The 24,378-nt window shown below is 45.7% G+C and overlaps 1 protein-coding gene across 3 annotated transcripts in view; it reads right to left on the bottom strand.

Moving 5' to 3' along the window:
• LOC137528104 (chondroitin sulfate proteoglycan 4-like) overlaps positions 1–24,378 on the bottom strand; it is a 157,990-nt gene that overhangs the window by 95,790 nt on the left and 37,822 nt on the right. For all 3 annotated transcript variants that reach the window (XM_068249395.1, XM_068249402.1, XM_068249389.1), the window contains exons 5-9: positions 21,096–21,272; positions 17,066–17,264; positions 13,898–14,029; positions 11,800–11,972; positions 849–1,032 (exon numbers count right to left, since the gene is read on the bottom strand). In XM_068249395.1, coding sequence (XP_068105496.1) covers positions 849–1,032; positions 11,800–11,972; positions 13,898–14,029; positions 17,066–17,264; positions 21,096–21,272 — 865 coding nt within the window. The remainder of the gene's footprint in view (positions 1–848; positions 1,033–11,799; positions 11,973–13,897; positions 14,030–17,065; positions 17,265–21,095; positions 21,273–24,378) is intronic.

Here is a 24,378-nt window from a genome sequence, read left to right as displayed (position 1 = left end):
AAACTAGAGTAGCAGGAATACTACCAGTCACCAACGTGGTGATGGCAGAATCCAAGCTATCAGGATAATGGACTTCACTGATCCACCGCGGATGCAGCGAATGTCCATCAAGCATGGAACTAGGCAATACACAATGATAAGAAAAATAACAAACAACTCAACTAACGGATAAATATATATTAGCAAGTCTGCATATATATTTATCAAGAACTAGCTAAAGCACACGTAATAAGGTTGCATAGAACTACAATAACAGAACTATACAGAGTAACAAGGTGCCCAGTAGATAGGCGTAGTGACGAATATGATGGGTGGGGTATGAAATGGGAGGCAGACCTTTATGCTGGCATCAGCCAATGGAAGCAGGTATGCAAATCTCCACACAGCTGAATGGTAATCACTCAATCCTGAGCTGGCTTGATTACCATTTGCTAGCTGGCTATGAATGCAAAGGATCCCCATAAGAAATACATGCAGAGTTATGTAACAACATGCATGCAGGAAATCCAGGGCTATCAGGCCACAGCTCAGCTGCAACAAGCAATTGGTGGAATGATGACAGCATCCTGAGCTGCCCAGAACTGCAGTGATTGCAAATGACAATGAGACCCATTGCAAATGCACAACTGAATGCAAGCAGATAAGCCAGAACTGTCCGTTTGCAGCTCCACTGCAACGGACAGAACACGCTACAGGAGGGATCCATACAATAGGACTGTACAGTACATGCCTTAATGGGTAATAGCTGTTTGGTGGCAAATTTCTACACACAGTTTTGGTGAATAGTTTTTAAGTTTCAACTGATCTGTATATTTATCTTTTCAGATATATAACATAGTATACTTTACCAGTATTGGCGATAAGAAGAGTTGCCCTGCTGGGGTCAATAACCTCGTATGATATTGTGATGAGGAACTTCTGGTTTTCTAGCACAGCTGGAGGAGACGACACGGTAAATGTGAAGGAATCTTGTGTGCTCCAGAACAGAGTTTCTGTATCTGTGTGTTCATACATGACCATCCCTTCGTTGACCTGTACAAAAAAACATCAGCAACATAACTTACATAGTTTGGTAGAAAAAATATAAGTAGAAATTAGGTACATTTCTGTCCTGTACCCTAACATATACCAGTTGATCCAGGGGAAGGCAAAAAAACCCCTCTTACGAGGCTTGGCCAAATAACCTTTAAAGAGAGTCTGAAGCGAGAATGAATCTCGCTTCAGACCTCATAGATAGCAGGGGCATGCGTGCCCCTGCTAAACCGCCTCTATCGCGCCGCTAAACGGGGGTCCCTTCACCCCCAAATCCCCCTCCGTGCAGCGCATCTCCTCTAACCCGCTAACCGCCGCAGCCCTGCCTCACGCGCGTCTGTCAGCGCGTATCTCCGCCTCTCCCCCGCCCCTCTCAGTCTTCCTTCACTGAGAGGGGCAGGGGAGAGGCGGCGATGCGCCGCTGATTGACGGCGCTGAGAGGCAGGGCTGCAGCCGTTAGCCCTACCTGAAGAGCAGCAAAATATACGACCAAATTGGTCGTTGATTTTGCAGGGGTGGGTTTGGGGGTGAAGGGACCCCCGTTTAGCCGCGGGATAGCAGCGTTTTATATATAGGCACTGAAGCGAGATTTATTCTCGCTTCAGTGTCTCTTTAAAGGGAAAAAAAATTCTTCCCAAATCCAGGAGGCAGTCAGATAAACTGGTTCAACTCTGCCGGCAATTATCAAGTAATTATAGCTGTAGATGTCCTTCAATGTAAGGAAAGCATGCAAGCCTTTAAATGCAGAAATAGAATTTGCCATAACTACTACCTGTAGTAAAATATTGCACATTTTAACCACTCTTTCTGTAAGGAAACCCTTCCTAAATACACGGAAAAAACTTTTTTCTCCTCCATATGCAGATCATGTACCCTTGTCCTTTGTACAAATATAGGTACAAAAAGCTTATCTGCCTATACATGTTAATCAGGTCACTACTTAGCTGTCTTTTTTTTCAAGCTAAATAAACCCAGTTTGTCCAATCTTTCTGTCTGTAGGAATCTAACCAGTCCATAATCCAGACTGAAGTGCTATATATACAATGGTGAAAAAGCCACCAGCAACTTAGTTAGCACCTCACATTGGGCTTGATTCACTAAACTGTGATAACTCAAATATCACACCTTATCAAAGATATCACATCTTATCAAAGTTAACACGCCTTATCAGAGTATCATAGAGAGTGCTACGAACGTATGCCTGCTAATTGGCAATGGCACTCGTCCTGCCCTGAGCCCTGCGCGTTCTTAGCACTTGCTATGCTACTCTGATAATGCGTGTTAACTTTGATAAGGTGTGATATCTTTTTATAAGGTGTGATATCTTTGATAAGGTGTGATATTTGAGTTATCCCGGTTTAGTGAATCAAGCCCATTATGTCTGTCCCGTAAAGGGATAGATTATCTAAACTGCCCATGTCTTTTGTAGTCCATATTTGTGGAGATGAAATCTGCAAAAATGATTTCCAGATGTAACAATAGACACATTTCTAGGAGGCAAAAAGGCAGTAAATCCTGCAAAAAAAATGACGCACCCACTTTGCATGTGACCAAAAAGCAGCAGACCTCACATCTGAGCTTTAAAGTGTACCTGAATTTAAAGAGGCACTTTAGAGCATGTAGTAGAATGCAATAAATTATTCAGGATTTTATGCTGGTTTCAGCATCAGAAACACTTTCTATATCTATATCTTGCTGTATATTGGTATGTAACCTCGCCCTCCCAGTAACGTCAAGTCTAGGCTGTTTAGCTATGCGCCTTTCTTCTCCCAGTGCACTCTGGGAGACCAGGTCTATTCAGCTGAGAACACACAACCATTCCTCAGTGATGCACCTTGCCAGCACTAAAGATGTCACCACCTGTGATCAATTTCAAAATGTAAATCAGAGTGAGGAAAGATTTTACATTTTCGCTGACTAAATAATTTATAAGTGAATATTGTACAAAAAAAAAAGGAAGCAATTTTATTCCTTACATTATTCTCACTACAGTTCCTCTTTAAAGCGGTATTGTCACCATAATCAGAAATCATAATCAGCTTATCAGAAACACCCTCTGATCACTTGTGTTTACAAGCAAGGCTGAGGTGACTCAGTGATTGGATATGTAAATAAAAAAAAGTCAGTTCAGTTCCTAGTATACACCTCAGTGGGAGTGTCTGAAGACTCTGGGAGGAGGGCAGCTAATGAATACACAATGAGTAAGAGAATTGAGGGGGGCAAACAAGAGTCAGGGAGGATATGATGTCAGCATTAGCTTAGCAAGATGGCCACTGCCTAGAATAGGATTTTCTGCTTTTCCTTTATAAAATTCACAGGAATCATTATGTGGATAGCACAATATATCTGTTATGTAAGTAGAAGTAATATTTGTCTACTTATATATGTGTTTTTTATTTCTAGGTTAGCATGGGTGTCGCTTGTTCTTTAAGAAAACTTCTGAAAGCAGAAGCTATGGGGAAGCTATCTCAAAGACCATTCCACACATTCTTCTCTGTATATCTCAAGCTGTTTCAAAAGTTAATGATCTTTTTTATCTACAGAGAAAAGCTGTGAATGTCAAGTGCTGATACTCTGATTGACCTTGCTGTGCCCATCTAGAGTAAGCACAGTCCTCTCCAGGTAGTTTACAGGCAGTGGTAACCCTTTGGTGTCTGAAGAAAGTAGCAAATGTTACTACTATAGGCTCCATGAAACAACAGAAGCAGCAGCACTTTATGAAGCTCTGGCCTTTAAAGTTACAGGACATTATACACTATTAAAATGTCATTTAGATATATAGAACATGGCATAGAAGAGATCAAGAGAGGAAAAGTTTAGTGTGGGGTTCCTTTAAGACACGGATGTTAAAGAGAAACTCCAACCAAGAATTGAACTTTATCCCAATCAGTAGCCGATACCCCCTTTCACATGAGAAATATATTGCTTTTCACAAACAGACCATCAGGGGGCCCTCCCACAAGAAGCTCTGGGACCGCGGTACTTTTGGCAGTTTGTTACAATGTAACAAGTGTGAGAAAACGCGTGGGGACACTCACGGAGAGGCAGCCGCCTCCTCTCAATGTAAGGCGGCTGTCTCCGTGCACAGGGCAGTGGAGCGCGGAGAAACCGCCGCATTAGACGCGGCGGTTAGCGCGCATGGTCCCGCTGCTGCCACGGAGACTCCGCAGAGCGGGGCTGCGGTGGCTGGGACATGTAGTCCCTCGAGAGTTAGAGTGACGCGCGCGCACTCAGGCAGGGCATATATGGCAGCCAGAAGTAGTCAGCTGACCTGGCTGGTCAGCTGACTCTGGCTTCACTCCCCATTGGTCCAGCACTGTGGGAGGTGCTGGGGAGTGAAAGGGGTATATATACTGCTGACTGGTCATTTCTCGGGTGTCTGGCGTTGCAATCACATATGTGTAAGCACCCAGATCCGTAGTCAGATCCGCAAGTGTGCCGGGACCAGCTGGAGCTGTAATCCTACACTTAGCTAGATTCTTTTGTTAGCTAAAGTACTAGTTTGATTGTGATTATCTGTTATGACCTATTTGCCTGCCTGACTATCCTCTTGAAACTTGATCCTGTACCTCGATATTTCTGATACTCTTTTGTCAAACCCCGGCTCGTCCTTAGACTCTGTTTCTGCCTCCTGATCTTGTACCTCGATATTTCTGATATCCTGTTGCCGAACCCTGCCTGTACCTTGACTCCGCCTTTGCTCTACGATACTGTACTTTATCTGCCCGTGTGTGTACGACTTGGCTTGTCCGACCTCGAGAACCGACCTCACTGTTGGAGGCGGTTCCCCGTCCTGTCAGTGACACCTCCTCCAGGGTGTCACTTTCAGTTCTGCCTTCCTACTGTCAGTCTGACTCCTCCCGTCCTGGAGAGCTCAGGTCTGCGGAAGGAATCTGTGCAGTACTCCTTGCTGCACTGAGGCTTAGTCCTCTGTGTTACTGTTACACCAAACACTACACTCTACTCAGGTGAACAGAGGTTAGCAAGTATATCGGATTATCGGTGATACTGCAGATCACATATGATCTGGTATACATCTGTATTCCCCGTGATACTGCAGATCACCGGTAATCAGACCTCTCTGTGCTTCACCGATCGTTACAGAACGCCAGACCAAAAAATGCAAATGGACGCACACACTGACCGTCTGGGCGCACTTGCCACTTCGGTGGAAAACATCAACCAAGTGCTGGGTAGCCACAAGACTATGATTGATGTCCTATCAGGCTCTGTGCGAACCCTCCAGACGTCAGTTGATTCAGTGCGATCCCCTCCTAGTGCTGACATACATATGCCCGTACCAGAGAAATTTTCCGGCCACAAGTCTGACTTCCGGAATTTCAGGAGTAGAGTGTTGTCGTATTTCGAGTTGAGACCCCGATCCTCGGGGACTGAGACCCAACGGGTCATCTTTATTAAGACGTTGCTGACTGGTGACTCCCAGTCCTGGGCATACAACCTGCCCTCTACCGATACAGCTCTGACCTCGGTAGAGGAATTCTTTAAGGCCATGGCCATAATTTACGACGATCCTGACCTTGCTGCATCCTCGGAGCGGAAGCTCAAACTTTTGCGGCAAGGCAGAGGGTCGGTCGAGGATTATGCGGCAGAGTTCCGTAGGTGGTCAGTCACCGCTAGATTTGACAACTTTGCCCTGATGGATTACTTCTTGTCTGGGTTGTCGGAGGAGGTCTCCGACCTAATGTTAACCTTACCCGAGCCCAAGACAGTTGATGAGGCCATATCATCGGCCATTCGAGTTGATCGCAGGCTGCGCCATCAGAGGCAGGCTAGGGGCAGTCACCGTGTCAGGGTGACTTCGTACGCGGCACCATCCGCTGCATACTCAGTAACAGCATCTCCGCCTGTCTCACCCTCTCCGGCCTTGCCTCCACCCGAGCCAATGCAAATTGGTCGATCAAAACTGACCCAGGTGGAGCGAAGGCGGAGAATGACGGAACAACTGTGCCTATACTGTGCAGAGGCAGGGCATAGGGTGCGAAACTGCCCTAACAAGTCGGGAAACGGGTCTGCCTAGGAGTAGTGGGGGGTGACACCCTGGGCACACAATCCTCACCCCTTAAAGAAAGAAAATTGCTTCTCCCTTGTACTGTCACATGGGATGATAAGTCTTTAGCCACTGAAGCTTTTATCGACTCCGGCTCAGCGGCTAATTTTATGAACTTCGAATTTGCTCAGGAGTTGGGTCTACCACTCACTCCTGTGAGACCCCCCATTCAGGTCACGGCAGTGGACGATTCCCCATTGCAACGGAATCGTGCCCTGTCACAGACTCCGCTGGTGAAGCTCACCATAGGGGTATTGCATGGGGAACAGTTACAATTTTTTGTGTTACACATGTCAACCTCCACTATTATCCTAGGCATGCCCTGGTTACAAATTCATTCTCCGCAGATAGACTGGGCCACAGGGCAGTTAACAGCATGGTCACCTCATTGTTTCCAGCAGTGTTTGGGGAGGCTGACATTAGGTCAAACCAGGGTACAAGTGGAGGGTGTACCGGAACAGTACATGGATTATGCTGATGTATTCTGTCCCAAGGCTGCGGATAAATTGCCCCTGCATCGCCCGTTTGACTGTCCCATTGACCTTCGTTCTGGTTGTATGCCTCCTCGAGGCCATTTGTATAATTTGTCTGGCGCCGAAAAACTAGCCATGCAGGAGTATATCCGGGAGAACTTGGCCAAGGGCTTCATTCGGCCGTCCCGGTCACCCGCTGGGGCAGGTTTCTTTTTTGTTAAGAAAAAAAGACGGGGGTTTACGGCCTTGCATCGATTATCGTGGCCTTAACAAGATCACAGTGAAGAATCGCTACCCGTTGCCACTTATAGACGATTTATTCACACAGGTCACAGAGGCTAGGATATTTTCAAAACTGGATTTAGGGGGGCATACAATCTGGTGCGGATAAGAAAGGGCGACGAATGGAAGACGGCCTTCAATACCCCCGACGGGCATTACGAGTACAGGGTGATGCCCTTCGGGTTATGTAATGCCCCGGCCGTCTTCCAGGAACTCATCAATGAGGTTTTTCGGGAGGTGTTAGGGAAGTTCGTTTTAGTCTATTTAGACGACATTCTCATCTTTTCTAACAACCTCTCTGAACACAGAACCCATGTCAGGATTGTATTAGACAAACTGAGGCAGAATATGCTATACGCCAAACTCGAGAAGTGTATCTTTGAGGTCACGTCGGTTGCCTTTCTGGGATATATAGTCTCCATCTCAGGCCTGTCTATGGACCCTGCCAAGGTCTCCGCGGTCCTGGAGTGGCCGCAGCCGGTGGGGTTAAAGTCGCTACAACGGTTCTTGGGGTTTGCGAACTATTATAGAAGGTTTATAAAGGGGTACTCCACAGTAGTCGCTCCCCTCACTAGCCTTACTAAAAAAGGGGCAGACACCACTCATTGGCCTCCCGAGGCCTTACAGGCATTTTCTACGTTAAAAGGGTTGTTCTGCTCAGCACCCATACTGAGACACGTAGACACTTCCTTCCCGTTTATTGTTGAGGTAGACGCCTCGGAGGTCGGGGTGGGGGCTGTGCTGTCACAGCGTTCTGGTCTCCAGGGTAGATTACACCCGTGTGCTTACTTTTCCCGGAGGTTCTCTCCGGCAGAGAGAAACTATGATATAGGCAACAGGGAGCTCCTAGCCATCAAATTGGCCTTCGAAGAGTGGCGTCATTGGCTAGAGGGAGCTGAGCACACTATCACGGTTTATACCGACCACAAGAATCTGGAATACATAGAGGGGGCTAAAAGGTTAAGCCCTCGGCAGGCTCGATGGTCTCTATTTTTCTCGAGGTTTACATTCTTGATTACGTACACGCCAGGTAGTAAGAATACCAAGGCAGATGCACTCTCTAGGTGTTTCGAGCCGGAGACAGCACAGCCCTCTGTTCCCGAGAGCATTGTCCCACGAAGAGTGGTGTTAGCCGCTACGGAGACTTGGGAGGACTGGAAGGAGACGTTGGGCTCGATTCACAAAGCGGTGATAACCCAGTTATCACGCCTAAAAGACTTTAGGCGTGATGACCTTTTCACCACTGAGTTATCACCGCTTTTTCCTGCTCTTCGCGCGAAGTTACCGCGCGTACGCGCGTAAGCGCGCGCGCAAAGTCCCATAGGGCTTAATGGGAGCTTCGCGCGAAGCGTCGGGTGCTGCGCGCGCACTTACGCGCGTACGCGCGGTAACTTCGCGCGAGTTTCTTCTTATCATGCCTAAAGTGAGTTTAGGCGTGATAAGGGCCTTTTCACCAGCGTGCAAACACTTTGCACCGCTTTGTGAATCAAGCCCGTTGAGTCCTTTCCAGCAGGATATCCCGGAAGGGAAACCAGACGGGGTGTTGTTTATCCCGTTACCATTCCGTCTCCAGATCTTGGAGATGGTCCACTCTCATAAAAATGCGGGACATCCTGGGGTGTCTAGAACGCAAGATCTCGTGGCCCTCGTTAGCAGCTGACTGCAAAGTGTTTGTCAGGGAATGTGCGGTGTGCGCAAAAAGCAAGCCCTCCTGGCTGGCATCTGTAGGTACATTGCAGCCTTTGCCCACCCCGAGTGAACCATGGACCCACTTGTCCATGGATTTCGTGGGTGAGCTTCCTAGGTCTGAAGGCATGTCGGTCATCTGGGTGGTGGTCGACCGTTTCAGTAAAATGGCCCACTTCGTGCCCCTGAAGGGACTCCCCTCGGCCCAGGAACTGGCCGATTTATTTATCACCCATGTCTTCCGACTGCATGGCATTCCAGAAGACATAGTATCCGATCGGGGAGTCCAGTTTGTTTCAAAATTCTGGAGGGCATTCTGTCACCAAATGGGCATGAAACTGTCGTTCTCCTCGGGTTACCACCCACAGACAAATGGCCAGACGGAGAGGGTCAACCAATCGTTAGAGCAATTTTTGAGATGTTACGTTGCCGAGGCGCAGAGTGATTGGGTTAAATTTTTACCGTATGCAGAATTTGCCCATAACAACTTAAAGAGTTCTTCCTCAGGTTTCTGTCCATTTCAGATAGTAACCGGTAAACTACCTAAATTCTCTCCGTTGCCAATTGCGTCCACTCCATTTCCAGCCTTGGAGGCTTGGCAAAGGTCATTTAAGGACATGTGGTGGACCATTAAGAATAATCTGGTAAAAGCATTTCAGAGTCAGAAAGGTCAGGCTGACAAAAGGCGCTAGTTAGAATGGAAATTTCAACCAGGAGATTTGGTTTGAGTGTCAACCTGTCACCTGACCTTGAAACAACCTTCTGACAAGCTTGGTCCCAGGTTTGTGGGTCCATTCCCGGTAGTCAGGAGAATTAACAATGTTACCTATACCAGTGACCTTCCCACCAGCATGCGGGGGGTAAGGTCCTTCCACGTGTCCCTTCTTAAACCCGCAGTCCAGGTGGGTCCTACTCCTCCTCCTCCCGTGTTGGTAGATGCCCAACCCGAATATGAAGTGGAAAAAATATTAGATTCACGCCTGGTACATAACTCGGTACAGTACCTCGTACATTGGAAAGGGTACGGCATTGAGGAGAGGCAATGGGTACCTGGGAACCGTATGCATGCGGATGAGTTGGTGAGGGAGTTTCATGCCTTACATCCAGGAAAACCTGGAAGGAGCTGTCCGGAGTCCACTCCTCGGGGGGGTACTGTGAGAAAACGCGGAAGAGCCGCCGCCATGTGCCAGCGGCAGGTGGCTCTTTCCGCGCACAGTGGGGACACTCACGGAGAGGCAGCCACCTCCTCTCACTGTAAGGCGGCTGTCTCCGTGCACAGGGCAGTGGAGCGCGGAGAAACCGCCGCGTTAAGACGCGGCGGTTAGCGCGCATGGTCCCGCTGCTGCCACGGAGACTCCGCAGAGCGGGGCTGCGGTGGCTGGGACATGTAGTCCCTCGAGAGTTAGAGTGACGCGCGTGCACTCAGGCAGGGCATATATGGCAGCCAGAAGTAGTCAGCTGACCTGGCTGGTCAGCTGACTGTGGCTTCACTCCCCATTGGTCCAGCACTGTGGGAGGTGCTGGGGAGTGAAAGGGGTATATATACTGCTGACTGGTCATTTCTCGGGTGTCTGGCGTTGCAATCACATATGTGTAAGCACCCAGATCCGTAGTCAGATCCGCAAGTGTGCCGGGACCAGCTGGAGCTGTAATCCTACACTTAGCTAGATTCTTTTGATAGCTAAAGTACTAGTTTGATTGTGATTATCTGTTATGACCTATTTGCCTGCCTGACTATCCTCTTGAAACTTGATCCTGTACCTCGATATTTCTGATACTCTGTTGCCAAACCCCGGCTCGTCCTTAGACTCTGTTTCTGCCTCCTGATCTTGTACCTCGATATTTCTGATATCCTGTTGCCGAACCCTGCCTGTACCTTGACTCCGCCTTTGCTCTACGATACTGTACTTTATCTGCCCGTGTGTGTATGACTTGGCTTGTCCGACCTCGAGAACCGACCTCACTGTTGGAGGCGGTTTCCCGTCCTGTCAGTGACACCTCCTCCAGGGTGTCACTTTCAGTTCTGCCTTCCTACTGTCAGTCTGACTCCTCCCATCCTGGAGAGATCAGGTCTGCGGAAGGAATCTGTGCAGTACTCCTTGCTGCACTGAGGCTTAGTCCTCTGTGTTACTGTTACACCAAACACTACACTCTACTCAGGTGAACAGAGGTTAGCTAGTATATCGGATTATCGGTGATACTGCAGATCACATATAATCTGGTATACATCTGTATTCCCCGTGATACTGCAGATCACCGGTAATCAGACCTCTCTGTGCTTCACCGATCGTTACAACAAGGTTCACAGACAGGAATTAGCTGTTTACAGCTGTCTCTAACAGCCAAAACAGCTAGCAGCAGCTACATGACCTGCCCACAGTAAAAATGTCACCATGTAATAAATGTCAGAATGTAAATCGGGGAGAGAAAGATTTTACAATGAGCAAACACTGACTAAATCATTTATACATAATTATTGTAAAAATGAAGCACTTTTTTATTACATTATTTTCACTGGAGTTCCTCTTTAAACCGGTCCTTCAAGGACCGCGGTCTTGACACATTTTAGACACAGCTCAAATGAATTGATGGGTCTGAATTAGGCAAGGTGTGGTCCATCAGGTAGAGCACATTTCTCAATTTCTCAGTCCATCCTAAACACCGGCATGGATCTGTCCCTCCAGGCCTGGAGTTCGACACATGTGCTTTAAAGCGGATCCGAGATGAAAAACTAACTATAACAAGTAACTTGTCTATATATCTTATCTAAAGTTTAGATAGTTTACACAGCAAATCTAGCTGCAAACAGCTTTAATAGAAAATTATTATTTCTTCCTGTGATACAATGACAGCAGCCAACATTACACAGAGGCAGGCTTATCTGTATCTTGAGCACCTAAACCTAATCCTCCCCCTCCTCCTCCCCTCTGCCTCTGAAATCAATGGCTAGTAACACCTCCTCCTCCTCCTGCCCAGACTGAGCTCCCATGAGCCCTTGCTACTGCCAAGGCTCTCTGAAAACCTGTGGGCGTGGTTTATTTAGTTTATAGGGAATTAGAGTATTAAAACAAAAACAAAAAAGTATTTGGCTTGAGGAATGCCCTATAAACAATAGGAAAGGAACACAATGATGCAATGAGTAAAAGTTCACTTTGGATCCACTTTAGAATGACTGGAGCCTATGTGTACCCTTAATGAGTGTATAAGCAGTTGTGCTTGTTAGCTTACAATCATGCATATCCTATAGGTGTGACTCACCATTGTCTGGGTGAAGCTAGTCACCTCCACGCTTGCATTCAGCGGCCCCAGCTTGACAATCCGCCCATGTGTTGGAGGGCTGCGCACTTGAAATGTCATCGTCCTGTTACTGACATTACTCTGATCATTGGTTACAGCTTTCAACACATCAGAAGAAATGACCCTCCGCGTTCCTGCACAATGAAAAGGTTCATTTATTTATTTTGTCACTGATATACTGTATATGCAGCAATCCCTGCAATACATGAATAGAGTTTGCCAATACATGACAACAACAAGGGTCATCCTTGGAATGTATAAAGGCAATATGAGGCTAAGTGGAGAAGAAAAATGCTACTGTAATGTCACCAAAGACTTGACATATACTGTATATTTCCAGGACCTCGCGTGTCAGTCCTTGATTTATTTGACAGACAATTCTCTGAAGAATACAATCTGCAGCTCTTCATAGAAAATATCAAGGCATTAAGAATAGTAAATGGTAGAAACTAATGTCCTTGGTAGTCCAAAAATCAGTGTTAAGAGTGCCCATTAATGGTACAATTTTTTCATTAGATGCAATCTTTTGACACACTTTTTATGATCAAATTGTACAGAAAATGTCTAAAGAAAACATTGTACAAAAAAATTTGCAGTGTGTGGCGAAAATTATCGCAAAACGATTCTAAAGTTGATTGGAGCAGAAAATGTAATCGATTCGAAAGTTGGATTTTACAATCGTATCTGAAGAGAGAAAATGCCCTAATTGACCCATTTATGGGAACAATCAATAATTACCTAACAAATACTTATGATCGAAAAAGATCGCATCTGATGAAATTTTTTTTACCGTTAATGGGCATCTTAAAACTGAGTAAAAGCCAAAAAAAATAAAATAAAAATTACTAGCAACAAAGCTGTAGAGTGACTGCTGCAAATCTGTGGGAATACTGTGCTAAAGCCAGAAAACTGTTATTCCCCAGTATCCCCAGTTAGGACTTGGAAAGTTGTTGCAACCTTATGGATTGACTATGTAACTGCAGTAAACCAGCGAGGCTGTAGGGATGCAGGGGGAGCAATAAAGTTTACTTTCTGCAAAAGTTACAAACATGTGAGACAAACAGTAGAGGAAAGTTCGGAGTAACCACTGCCATGATTTCTATCAAAGTTTAAACATACAATTGAATGGCTTCCAGTTACAAAATTACTTGAGTGGATTTATCTGTGTTTTATGTGTGTGTTAGCAATAATGTGGAGATACCCTTGTATCAGTCAGGACCCACTATGCTTCCCTCACTTCAGATCTGCTTTAAGTTTAACGCTGGGTTCACACTGTCCATAAAAACCTTCCCCTTATTGGAGTGGAACAGATCTGGAGACATGTGAATGGATCCTATGCAAAGCAATAGGATTTGTTCACATGGGTCCATTTATTCTGTTTCGACGAGCAAAAAGCAAGGTTGTATGGGAGTCGATAATTCTGGATACAGATCGCCAACAAAGCTGATGCCGATGGAATAAATGGAAGCCTATGAGAACAGTGTCAGTTGGTCACTAGGTTGGTTGCTGCATACATTTGGATAATTTGCTTACCTGTTTTCTATCACCTCAGGTTTACTGCCACCAACACTCCGTCCACTGCCGGGATGGAGGAGGGGGAGGGGGATACCGGTCTACATATTAGAGCCCTGGAAAAAGCATGGATGTCAATCTGGAAGGATTCTCATTGGTTCACTAAATGGTGGACCAATGAGAATCCTTCCAGGTGGAGGGAGGATTCTCATTGGTCTATTGGCGAGCCAACCCCTATGCTTTTGCCGGGGCTCCGATCTTTAAACCCCTCCTTCTCCCTTGCAGTGGACCTGAGCAGTGGTGGAACCAAATGTGACGGCAGCAGGTGAACCGGAGGGGTGGCGACACGAGTGGACTGGATGCGCAACGGAAGGTAAGTGCGTAAGACATGCATGGACATGCTACAGACCACATCGTATCCTGAGTGGATATGCTGTAGAAACACTGTTATGCATCTGGACAGTGTAAAACCAGCCTTAGGCCCACAAGGATGCAAAACATCAAATAACAATGCATAAAAGGTGAGGCATCTAATTGCACAGCTTACCTGGAAATACAGCAAGACCTTTATTTATGTCAATGTTAATAACCAAGGTTCTTGCAGTGATGCTGAAAATTTGCCTAGGTGCAAAATTCAAACCATCTGTGACCTGAAAGTTGAATCCCCCAGACATCGGCCCTGGAATAGAACAACATCAAAAGTAAGAAGGCTGAGAACATGGAACTCTTAAAAGATCAGTCAGTGAACTTCACTGTGGAAGACCAAGCTAAAGTTGAACTTTTAAATGTATGCTTCCCTTCTGTCTTTACCAAGGTTTTCTCAAAATACAACTCTGGATTGTTCGCAGTCTATCTCATCAACATGTGTTGCCTAACACAGGAATGTATGAAGGCACGATTAGATGAAATCCAGATAGCATCCACCCTGAGTATTAAGGGCCTGAGCCCACTAACACATTTGTGTCCTATTTTCTGCAATACATCAATTTTACAGATGTTCAAATATGGACAGAAGCGGACACAACTGCGTTAGTGGGCTCAGGCACTAAGGGAGTTGAGTGCAGTTATCAACAATAGGTCACTTTATCTTACTTTCTATTAATCTCTTTCAAGCGGTTCAGTTCCCTATGACTGGCATACAGCTGATGTTTTTCACTTATTTAAAAAAGATCAGAACCCGAACCAGACCTGTAATCGTAACATCAGTGTAAGGAAAAATCCGCAACGCCGGATGGATTGCGGAAATATGGTCGCATCCAGTCCGGCAAGCGGACCTTCCAACGCGGGATGCGGAAATTCGTCCGCATCCGCTGCGCAAACCCGTCCGAGCACTCTGCTCCAAACTCACCAGCATGCTGCTCACCAGGGCTCTGTCATCTTGCCTCTAGGGGGCGGGCGTGCACGCCAGACACGCCTTTATACTCTTAGAAAGCGTGTCAGCATGACATTTTAGCCTGCTCTGATTGGTTGCTGCCTGGGGTGGAGACTTCTCTCCCAGGCAGTTTATAAGGAAGTGCTTTTCAGTCACACTTCGTCTGTGTTTGCGATACCCTGTGTCAGCACTCAGACCTAGTCAGCCTTGTCTCTGGTATTGTGTTATATATTGGTTTATCGCCAATATATACACATATTATACTGTTTGATTTATCGTGTATGATTCTGTGCCTGTCTTGACTACTCTTCTGCTTCCTGATTCTGTACTTCGCCACCCCGTACCGTTATCGACTATTGGCTTGGTTCCCGACTATTCTCTTGTCTCACGTTTCTGTACTGCTGCCGCCTGATCTGTTGCCGAACCTCATTTTGTCTGACCTTTCTCCCTTCAGTGGAACGTCTCCCACTGTAGGGTTCTATCAGAGGCTTGCCTCTTTGAGACGACTGCCACTAGCAAACCCTTGCTGCTAGAGGCCGAGAATCCTCCACTCCGTCCTTTGGAGGATCTCACACACAGGGTTCCCATTCAGAGGTAACCACACCTCTGAGGAATTACTGTGTGGTGGATATTTCCACAGACTTGAATTTACGCTGTATATTATTATTGTTGTCTGCTGTTCCAGCTTGCTGGAGGTCGTATCTCTGTGCCCTATAGAGATACTCTAAAATATAGAGTTTGTGATATACTCACTGTATAAGACTACCCCTCTTCCAACGCACACCAAATAAAAAATCATATACTGGTGCTGTACTGTATGTGGTACCCAGTATATATAGGCAGTGATAGAGCCTGGGGCCCCGCAGCCCCCCGGTTGTATGGGGGCATTGGGAAGCCTCCCCGTGGCGCTCCTGGATAGTGCTATGTAGCATGAACTAATTCCCGCAGGGCAACCGCTTCGCGGTATTAGTTTTTGACCCTGCAAAGTTTGGCATGCGAAAGCAAATGCAATTTTGCATGAGCAATGCCTCATGATAAGCCAATTTAGCCAGATTTGCACAGCCAGACTTGTAAGGGTTAAGCTTGGTGTTGAGCAAGCATAAATCTTCTTGTGATTAGCATTTTGCATTTTCTGTCCTTTGGAGGCAGGTGGTGGATGGCTTGCTCTAGGTGGTGTGAGCCCTGGAGTGGGCTGTCTGTGCCTATCCTCCCCCCCCTTCTGGAGTGATGTGTGTGAGCCAGCTCTGAGCCCTACAGCTCGGGGTGACCCATGCGTCACTCCTTTCCCATGCAGTGCCCCCAAATTAATGCGCAGTAGCAGAACGCAATGGACGTTAAGTGCCTGTTTTTAATTTTGGGAGGTGGGTGCGGATGGCTCTCCCCGGCGCTGGCCACGCTTGGGGGGGTCGTCTGCGCCAACCAGCCTCCCCCTCCAGGGTGTTGCTGTGGTCCCTAGGCAGTGAGAGAGCCTGGGGCCCCGCAGCCCCCCCGGTTGTATGGGGGCATTGGGAAGCCTCCTCGTGGCGCTCCTGGATAGTGCTATGTAGCATGAACTAATTCCCGCAGGGCAACCGCTTCGCGGTATTAGTTTTTGACCCTGCAAAGTTTGGCATGCGAAAGCAAATGCAATTTTGCATGAGCAATGCCTCATGATAAGCCAATTTAGCCAGATTTGCACAGCCAGACTTGTAAGGGTTAAGCTTGGTGTTGAGCAAGCATAAATCTTCTTGTGGTTAGCACAGTACATGATTTAGACTAGTGCTGTGGATGAATGCTGATTTGTGCTGATGGTGAAGATCAAATTATAATGAACAAGTAAATCTCAGATGAGTGGCAGGCTGGTGACTGATGTGGAGTTCAGTGCTGAGATGTGGGCTATGGAAACACCATGAAATAGTAGAAGCTGCATAGTAATACAAGATCCCAACATCTTACTTGTAATAATGTAAGAGACTGGGGGCCACATGTTCCTTGAAATGAATCAGCTCATTGCGGCACTGGGCTTTAGGCACTGCCATAGGCCGCAATGAGAGTTAAGGCTATAGTGGCGCTCAGTGACTAATTTGGGCGCCGGAACTAGCTGGCGCTCAAATTAGAAAAAAAAAAAAGAGGTAATTTGGCCGCCGGCAATAACTGGTACCGAATTACGTATTCCCCCCGAGATGCGGCATTCAGACGGGGAATAGCATTAACGCCACCCAGGAGTTTGCCTGCTGCAGCGTGAGCTGTGTTTCGGCGTCACCCTGCGCTGAAATTTGGCCGCGTCAAATTCAACTGTATGCCCCCGGGAATGTGGTGCAGGCTGGAAAGGATCTGAGGATGAGTTAGTTGCAATCTGCTCACCGCTGTGCACAAACACCAGGTGTCCATCATTTATATGCTGCTGGGTGAAATTGAGAATGCTCTTATCTGGATGGGATTTGAGCGCCAGGTGACCGTTGCTAGGTGGAGTGATGGAAAAGATTAGATCAGCCGGGGAGGTGTCCTTGTCTTCTGCAGACAGATCATTAGACGTCACCTTGGTTACAGAGCCGACCCAAACCTAAAGGAAAGTCAAGCAGAGGTTAAAGACATAGGTCAATAAACATGACCAGAGATCAGTGCTTCTCTACTGTCAAGTACAGAATTGCCTTCTTAAAGAGAATCTGTATTGTTAAAATCGCACAAAAGTAAACATACCAGTGCGTTAGGGGACATCTCCTATTATCCTCTGTCACAATTTCGCCGCTCCCCGCCGCATTAAAAGTAGTCAAAAACAGTTTTAAAAAGTTTGTTTATAAACAAACAAAATGGCCACCAAAACAGGAAGTAGATTGATGTACAATATGTCTACACATAGAAAATACATCCATACACAAGCAGGCTGTATACAGCTTTCCTTTTGAATCTCAAAAGATCATTTGTGTGTTTACCTTCTGTCCCCTTCTTCTCTCATGCACTGAACATTACAGGCTTCCTGCAGACAGCTCTGCCTGTGCCTGTGTTTGTAATTCCTCAGTATGTGTCAGCCAGCTACTTTCACAGCCTAACAGAGGAGGATTTTTATCCAGCTCTCTTCTATCACTGATAAGATAGCAGAGAAGCTGCTGGCTTATGTAAATAAAACACACACTGGAGTGTGCATAGAGGAACAGACCAGCAGGAAGAGTTGGCAGCCTTCCAGACACAGGCCGACAAGTCTGACAGGGGAAAGATACATTGATTTATTACAGAGACCGTGATAGTACAAAGTGCTGCAGTGAGCCAGAACAATTAGAATAGGTTTAGGAACTTGTAGGATGGTAGAAAAAACGTTGTAATTTTTGTTACAGAGTCACTTTAAAGTCCTTGTTCAGCCTCTCATATTTTCATACACTGGATAGTAAATCTGTAGTTATTAGCAATGCAAAAAAGTTGTGCAATCTATGTCTGCTCTTTGCAATAAATTAACTAAAAAAAAAAAAAAACACAAAACCAGTCCCAGGTTTTGCCAAGGGAATAACAAGTGCAATAAATATATTGAAAGCCTTGCTGCATCCAAGGACTACCCCCACACTGCACCTTTATGCAGCATGCATTCCTGAGACCTGTCTCCACACTGGAGGTTTAAACTCGGTTCACATTGGTAACTAAAACGGTTCGTTTAGTGGACCCAACCAGAACGGATCCAATGTTAGCCCATGATTCCGTTCACATTGCTCCGTTAGAACGGATCTGCTCAACACATTCATCCGAACAGACTGCAAGTTTAGGGAAGGGGATGCGCGACGGGCAGAGCGACGGATAGGCCGAATTGACCGCCTGCTAGCAGAACGGATCAAAAAAATGACGTCAAATAAAAATGGATCCGTTTCAAGGATCGGTTTTTACACGGATCTGTTTTTGATTTGTCCAGTCTGGATTTTTATGCAGTGTGAACTCCTGTGCAGGCGTGGGACACGTCCACATGCTGGACCTTTGACAATAATGGCTGCTACATCTCCATCATGTGACGAAGTGCCCCTCTTACCTAGGTCTCTTTATTAAACTAAACCAAAAATTACACTTTGCAGCTCTAGTGTGTTGGGATGAGTAGTGCATCTGAAATGTGACTTCATCAGCAACTGGTCACTGTTACAGTGTGCATCACACTAGGAACACCACTGCACATAGCCATCAAGAGTATTGTTATGTACTCAGATGCGGGAAAGGGGAGTATCTGTCACACCCCGCACTTTATGGCTTCTAGCTGTGTCTTGTTGGGGAAGGAGGGAGGTCAGTGTACATTTTAAGGTTAAGGTTCACTTTAATGGAGCAGGTCATCAGCAGCAATACCAGGACTGCTATACACTAGAAAAGGATGAGAATAGAGAAAGAAAAGAAAAGAGTCTATTCACTGGAGTCTAGTGACATCTGGTGGTGGTTATGTGTTTTTACATCCATATTTTTATGTTCCCATTTTAAAGCAGGATTAAACTCTGACATAACATTCAACAAAAACATGTTTTCAACTTTTTATTACCCATAGAGTTATTGTAGCACACATATTACAGTAGGATCCCTCTATAGTAAACTCCAAGAAAGCAGGAAAAGTAGTTTACAAATTCAGAAGTTTACAAATTACAAGTTCCAAAGTACAGCTTAAAAGACCAGCTGGTCAGCCAGGTAACTGGTATTGTTTAAAATAAAATAAATATGGCAGCCTCCATATTCTTCTCACTTATTATTATGTATTATTTATTTATTGTATTTATAAAGCGCCAACATATTACGCAGCGCTGAACATTAATTTAGGTTACAGACAATATTTAGGGGTGACATAAAGCAATATGACAATACAGGAATACAAGAAAACCAGATCACACACCATAGTATGAGTACCAGGTAATGCTTAGTCAGTCACTGGAGGGGAGCATGGAGATTAGGCAAGTTAGGTTCACTCAGATGCATAGCATGGGTTCACAGTAATGGAGGTGCATGATCAGGTAGGACACAAAAGGAGGAGGACCCTGCCCAAAGGCTTACAATCCAGAGGATTTTACTTCACTTCAGTCGGCCTTTAAGAGAACTCTCAGTCTTCTCTCATAGACATATGTATGTCTGTGTTCTGAAACTAAACATTCCGAACTTTGTTAATATTTTAAAAGCATCCCTTCTGTGTAAAATCTTTACATATGTATCCAAACTTGGTGAATCCTCAGGCTTGCTCAGGCTCAGCTACCTGTTTATGACTGCTGCACACTGAATGGGCTGTATAGGACACGTCAAGAGAGATGAATATGGAGGCTGACATAGTTACATAGTTAGTTGGAGGTTGAAAAAAGACATATGTCCATTGAGCTAGAAAATATGGTACAGCACCAGCCTACACCCTCATAATTATGTTGATCCAGAGGAAGGCAAAAAAAAACCTTGGACCAATTATCCCTAAAAGGGAAAAAAAAATCCTTCCTGATTCCAAATGGCAAACCGATAAAATCCCTGGATCAACACCTCCAGGAATTACCTAGTAATTATAGCCATGGATGTCCTTCAATGCAAGGAAATCATCCAGGCTTCCTTATACAAACTGCATGCGCAGAGTGTTCCCAGCCATGAAAGTGCGATCGAGTAATGTGTGCAGCTGGTACAGCGCATGTGCAGTAGCCCACCACTTAGCCAGTCGCCAACTTTAATTTGGCTTATAACAATGCAAAGGAGGGGGCCCGGAGGACACTGAGAGACTATAAGGGGCTGACAGAAGCCCAAGGTAAGTAAAAGTTATCTTGTTCCCTCACTTTAACCACTTCATGCCACAGGCTTTTTAACCCTTCAAGCCAAGAGCCATTTTCACCGGTCAGTGCTCCTACCATTCATTTCGCCATCATTTTATCACTGCTTATCCGAACTAAATGATCTATATCTTGTTTTTTTTTGTGCCACAAATTAGGCTTTTTGTGGGTAATACTTTTTTCAGTACTTGCAGTAGAATCTCTTTATAGTAAACTCAAGCAAGAGACCTGGCTAAATAGTTTTTACTATATCAGAAGTTTACATATTCATACAGTGGCACGATCGGGACCCGGAGACTGGGTTTATCATATCAGAGCTATAACGAGATTCGACTGCACGTTATTATGTATGCATTTTGTAGTTAAAAACAAGGAAAACGTACATGGGGGTGGGGGTGAGGCACTTGAGGGGAGGGGAAGCGGCCAGGGGTTTCCATTGGGCATGCCTTTGGTAGCACCATTTTGGCGGGCGATCGACCATTATTATCGAATCAAATGGTCGATCGCCCGCCAAATCGCCTGATGTAGGTTTTGACAATTCAGCCCAATGTCTACTCCAGAGCAGTCACAAAATGTGGGAACACACAACCATTCTCTAAAGTCTGCGGAAGTGTTCTGTCTACTGTCTCCTCTCAGTCACTCACCTGAAATATGTTGTTGGCTGTAATCACTGGAAATTCATCATTTATGGGAATAACAGACACTCCTACGGACTGTGGAAGACTTTGCTTGGACAGTTCTGTGATATTTACTACTACAGTAAAAATATCCTGCAAGGTTTCACTGTCATCATGAACATAATAGATCAGTTCTTGCTCCACCTGAAAGACAAAAATTTGAATTAAAAAAAAAGCCATGAATTCAGTGCTGGATAAGCACTCCTTGGATGTGAAACAGCTGAGGATATGCAGTTATATATTCCTTCTAAAATCAGAACATTTTTAGAAAAATACCACGTATTAACTAAATCATTAGCATTGTATATTGATTTGCCTTTCCCATGCGCTATTATTTACTGCCTTTCATATGCAAATATTGTAAACTTTGTATTATTATATTTATATGCATATCTTTTACTCCAAACGTATATACTACGCTGCCACCTGTCCCCACATTTTTGGGGATTTTTAATATTTCTATGTATGTATGTATGTATGTATGTATGTATGTATGTATTGTATGTACTTTGGAATATATTGGATTAATAAAGATGGAATATTTGTTATAATTGATACGTCTGGTGCATTGTGAGATCTTTTCTTAAAGAGAAACTCCGACCAAGAATTGAACTTTATCCTAATCAGTAGCTGATACCCCCTTTTACATGAGAAATCTATTCCTTTTCACAAACAGACCATCAGGGGGCGCTGTAAGGCTGATATTGTGGTGAAACCCCTCCCACAAAGAAATTCTTAAGTAGTACTCCTGGCAGTTTCCTGTCTGGGAACCTTGCTGCATTGTGGGAAATAGCTGGTTACAGCGTTTTCCAACTGCCAAAAAAGCAAGCAGCAGCTACATCACTTGCCAGCAGTAAAAATGTCACCATGTGATAAATGTCAGAATATAAATCAGGGATTTTAAAGATTTTACAATGGGCAAACACTGACTAAATCATTTATACATAATTATTGCAAAAATGAAGCACTTTTTTTTATTACATTATTTTCACCGGATTTCCTCTTTAAATTGTGTCACCTGATGTTGAGAAACATGTTACACCATGTTGCTCCCTGCAGGATCACGCATCGTTAAGCGACGGACATGGCAGATCGGATCTTTAAAAACCCAGATGACTATGCAAAGTAACGCAATCGCTTACTTCCTGTTCGCACCCGTCGTGTAGTCGCGTGATGTCGCGAGCAGAAAGAGGCGTCGCTTAACGACCATCGTCAAGGGCAGGTCGCTGGATCCATCGAGTGGTAAGTACGAAGCTTAACGGTGTATGCATATCATTACAGTATATGCAGATTATCTTACTTACAAATCACACAGCTTTCACTAAACCCCCCCCCCCCCCCGTTCCAATCCTCTTGTTCTGTTTCTCAAATTCCCTCCCTACCTGCTGCAGCTGTTCTTGCTGAGTTCCTGGTATTCAATCTGGACGTGGGAATAGCAGAACAGGTTAGGGACACACTCTGGTCTGTTAGTAACTTGGCGTTACTTTGCAGTTAGTGGGAGAGTGCTTTCACTGACCTGACTGCTGTTCACTGATATCACATTGGGGCCCATATGCAATTAATGTTTTCTCCTGAGTTTTCTCCTAGGTGATATTTTTAAACTTGTCAATAAAATGCCTTTTAAAGGGACTCCGAGCAGTGCAGAAACTATGGAAAGATGCATATCATTTTAAAGCTCCCTTTCTCCTCTTTCCAATGATATATAAACCGCCACCCTACACCTTTTAGTTTTCGCTATTTTCGCGATTGAATTTGCCGCGGCTGCGATTTCAATCGCGAAAATAGAGAAAACTAAAAGGCGTAGGGCGACAATTTAGGGGTCGTCAGAAAGAGGAGAAAGAGAGCTTTAAAATGATATCCATCTTTCCATAGTTACATTGTATTACACAGGGCGACTTTTTCTCAAAGTCAGCAGCTCCATTCAGCAGAGCACTGCTCGGAGTCCCTTTAAGCCACCAGAAAGCAAGAAAATACTCAAAATTATGTTGATAGTACCATTTCACAAACTTTTTGGTACCTTTTTTAGTTGAAAAGTGCTGGAAAGTTATTTTAAATTGAAGATCAAAAATTATCTCCTAGGACAGAGGTTCCCAACCGGTGTGCCGCGAGCACCAGCTATGTGTCGCCGCTCTCTGCTCCCCCTGCTCGTCTCCCCTGCAGATCGCCTTATTATCTTAGCAGCGGCCGCTCTCCCCTCTCCAGCGCATGTATTTATTCAAGCATGGCTCGGTTACCATAGTAACGGCGATACATATCGCCGCTACAGGAAGCCGCTGCCCTGCTTCCTGCGCATCACACACAGAGCAGCCGGGAGATACGCTGCTTGAATAAATACACACGCCGGAGAGGGGAGAGCGGCCGCTGTTAAGGTAATAACAGCGGCGGGGACGGGCGGGGGGCACCACCTACCCATACTGGCTATACCGGGGCACTATACTAGCTATCCTGGGGCACTATACTGACTATACTGGGGCACTATACTGGCTATACTGGGGCGCTATACTGGCTATATTAGGGCACTATACTGGGGCACTATACTGGCTATACTGGGGCACTATACTGGCTATACTAGGGCACTATACTGGCTATCCTGGGGCACTATACTGGCTATCCTGGGGCACTATACTGGGGCGCTATCCTGGGGCACTATACTGGCTATACTGGGGCACTATACTGGGGCACTATACTGGCTATACTGGGGCACTATACTGGCTATACTAGGGCACTATACTGACTATACTGGGGCACTATACTGACTATACTGGGGCACTATACTAGCTATACTGGGGCCCTATACTAGCTATACTGAGGCAACTAAACTACCTATACTGGGGCAACTATGCTAGCTATGCCACTGCACCCTCACCAACCCCCCCCCCCCTCGTGATTGTTACTGAGCCCCTCAGTTTGCCTGCAGCATCAGCAGATTGTTACTGAGCCCTTCAGTGTGCCTGCAGCATCAGCAGATTGTCACTGAGCCCCTCATTGTGCCTGCAGCATCAGCAGGTTATTACTGAGCCACTCATTGTGCCTGCAGCATCAGCAGATTGTCACTGAGCCCCTCATTGTGCCTGCAGCATCAGCAGATTGTTACTGAGCCCCTCATTGTGCCTGCAGCATCAGCAGATTGTTTCTGAGCCCCTCACTGTGCCTGCAGCATCAGCAGATTGTTACTGAGCCCCTCATTGTGCCTGCAGCATCAGCAGATTGTTTCTGAGCCCCTCACTGTGCCTGCAGCATCAGCAGATTG

The sequence above is a fragment of the Hyperolius riggenbachi genome, chromosome 1 (assembly GCF_040937935.1).
Source record: "Hyperolius riggenbachi isolate aHypRig1 chromosome 1, aHypRig1.pri, whole genome shotgun sequence".
Classification (NCBI taxonomy): domain Eukaryota; kingdom Metazoa; phylum Chordata; class Amphibia; order Anura; family Hyperoliidae; genus Hyperolius; species Hyperolius riggenbachi.
This window is presented reverse-complemented; position numbering and strand designations above follow the sequence as displayed.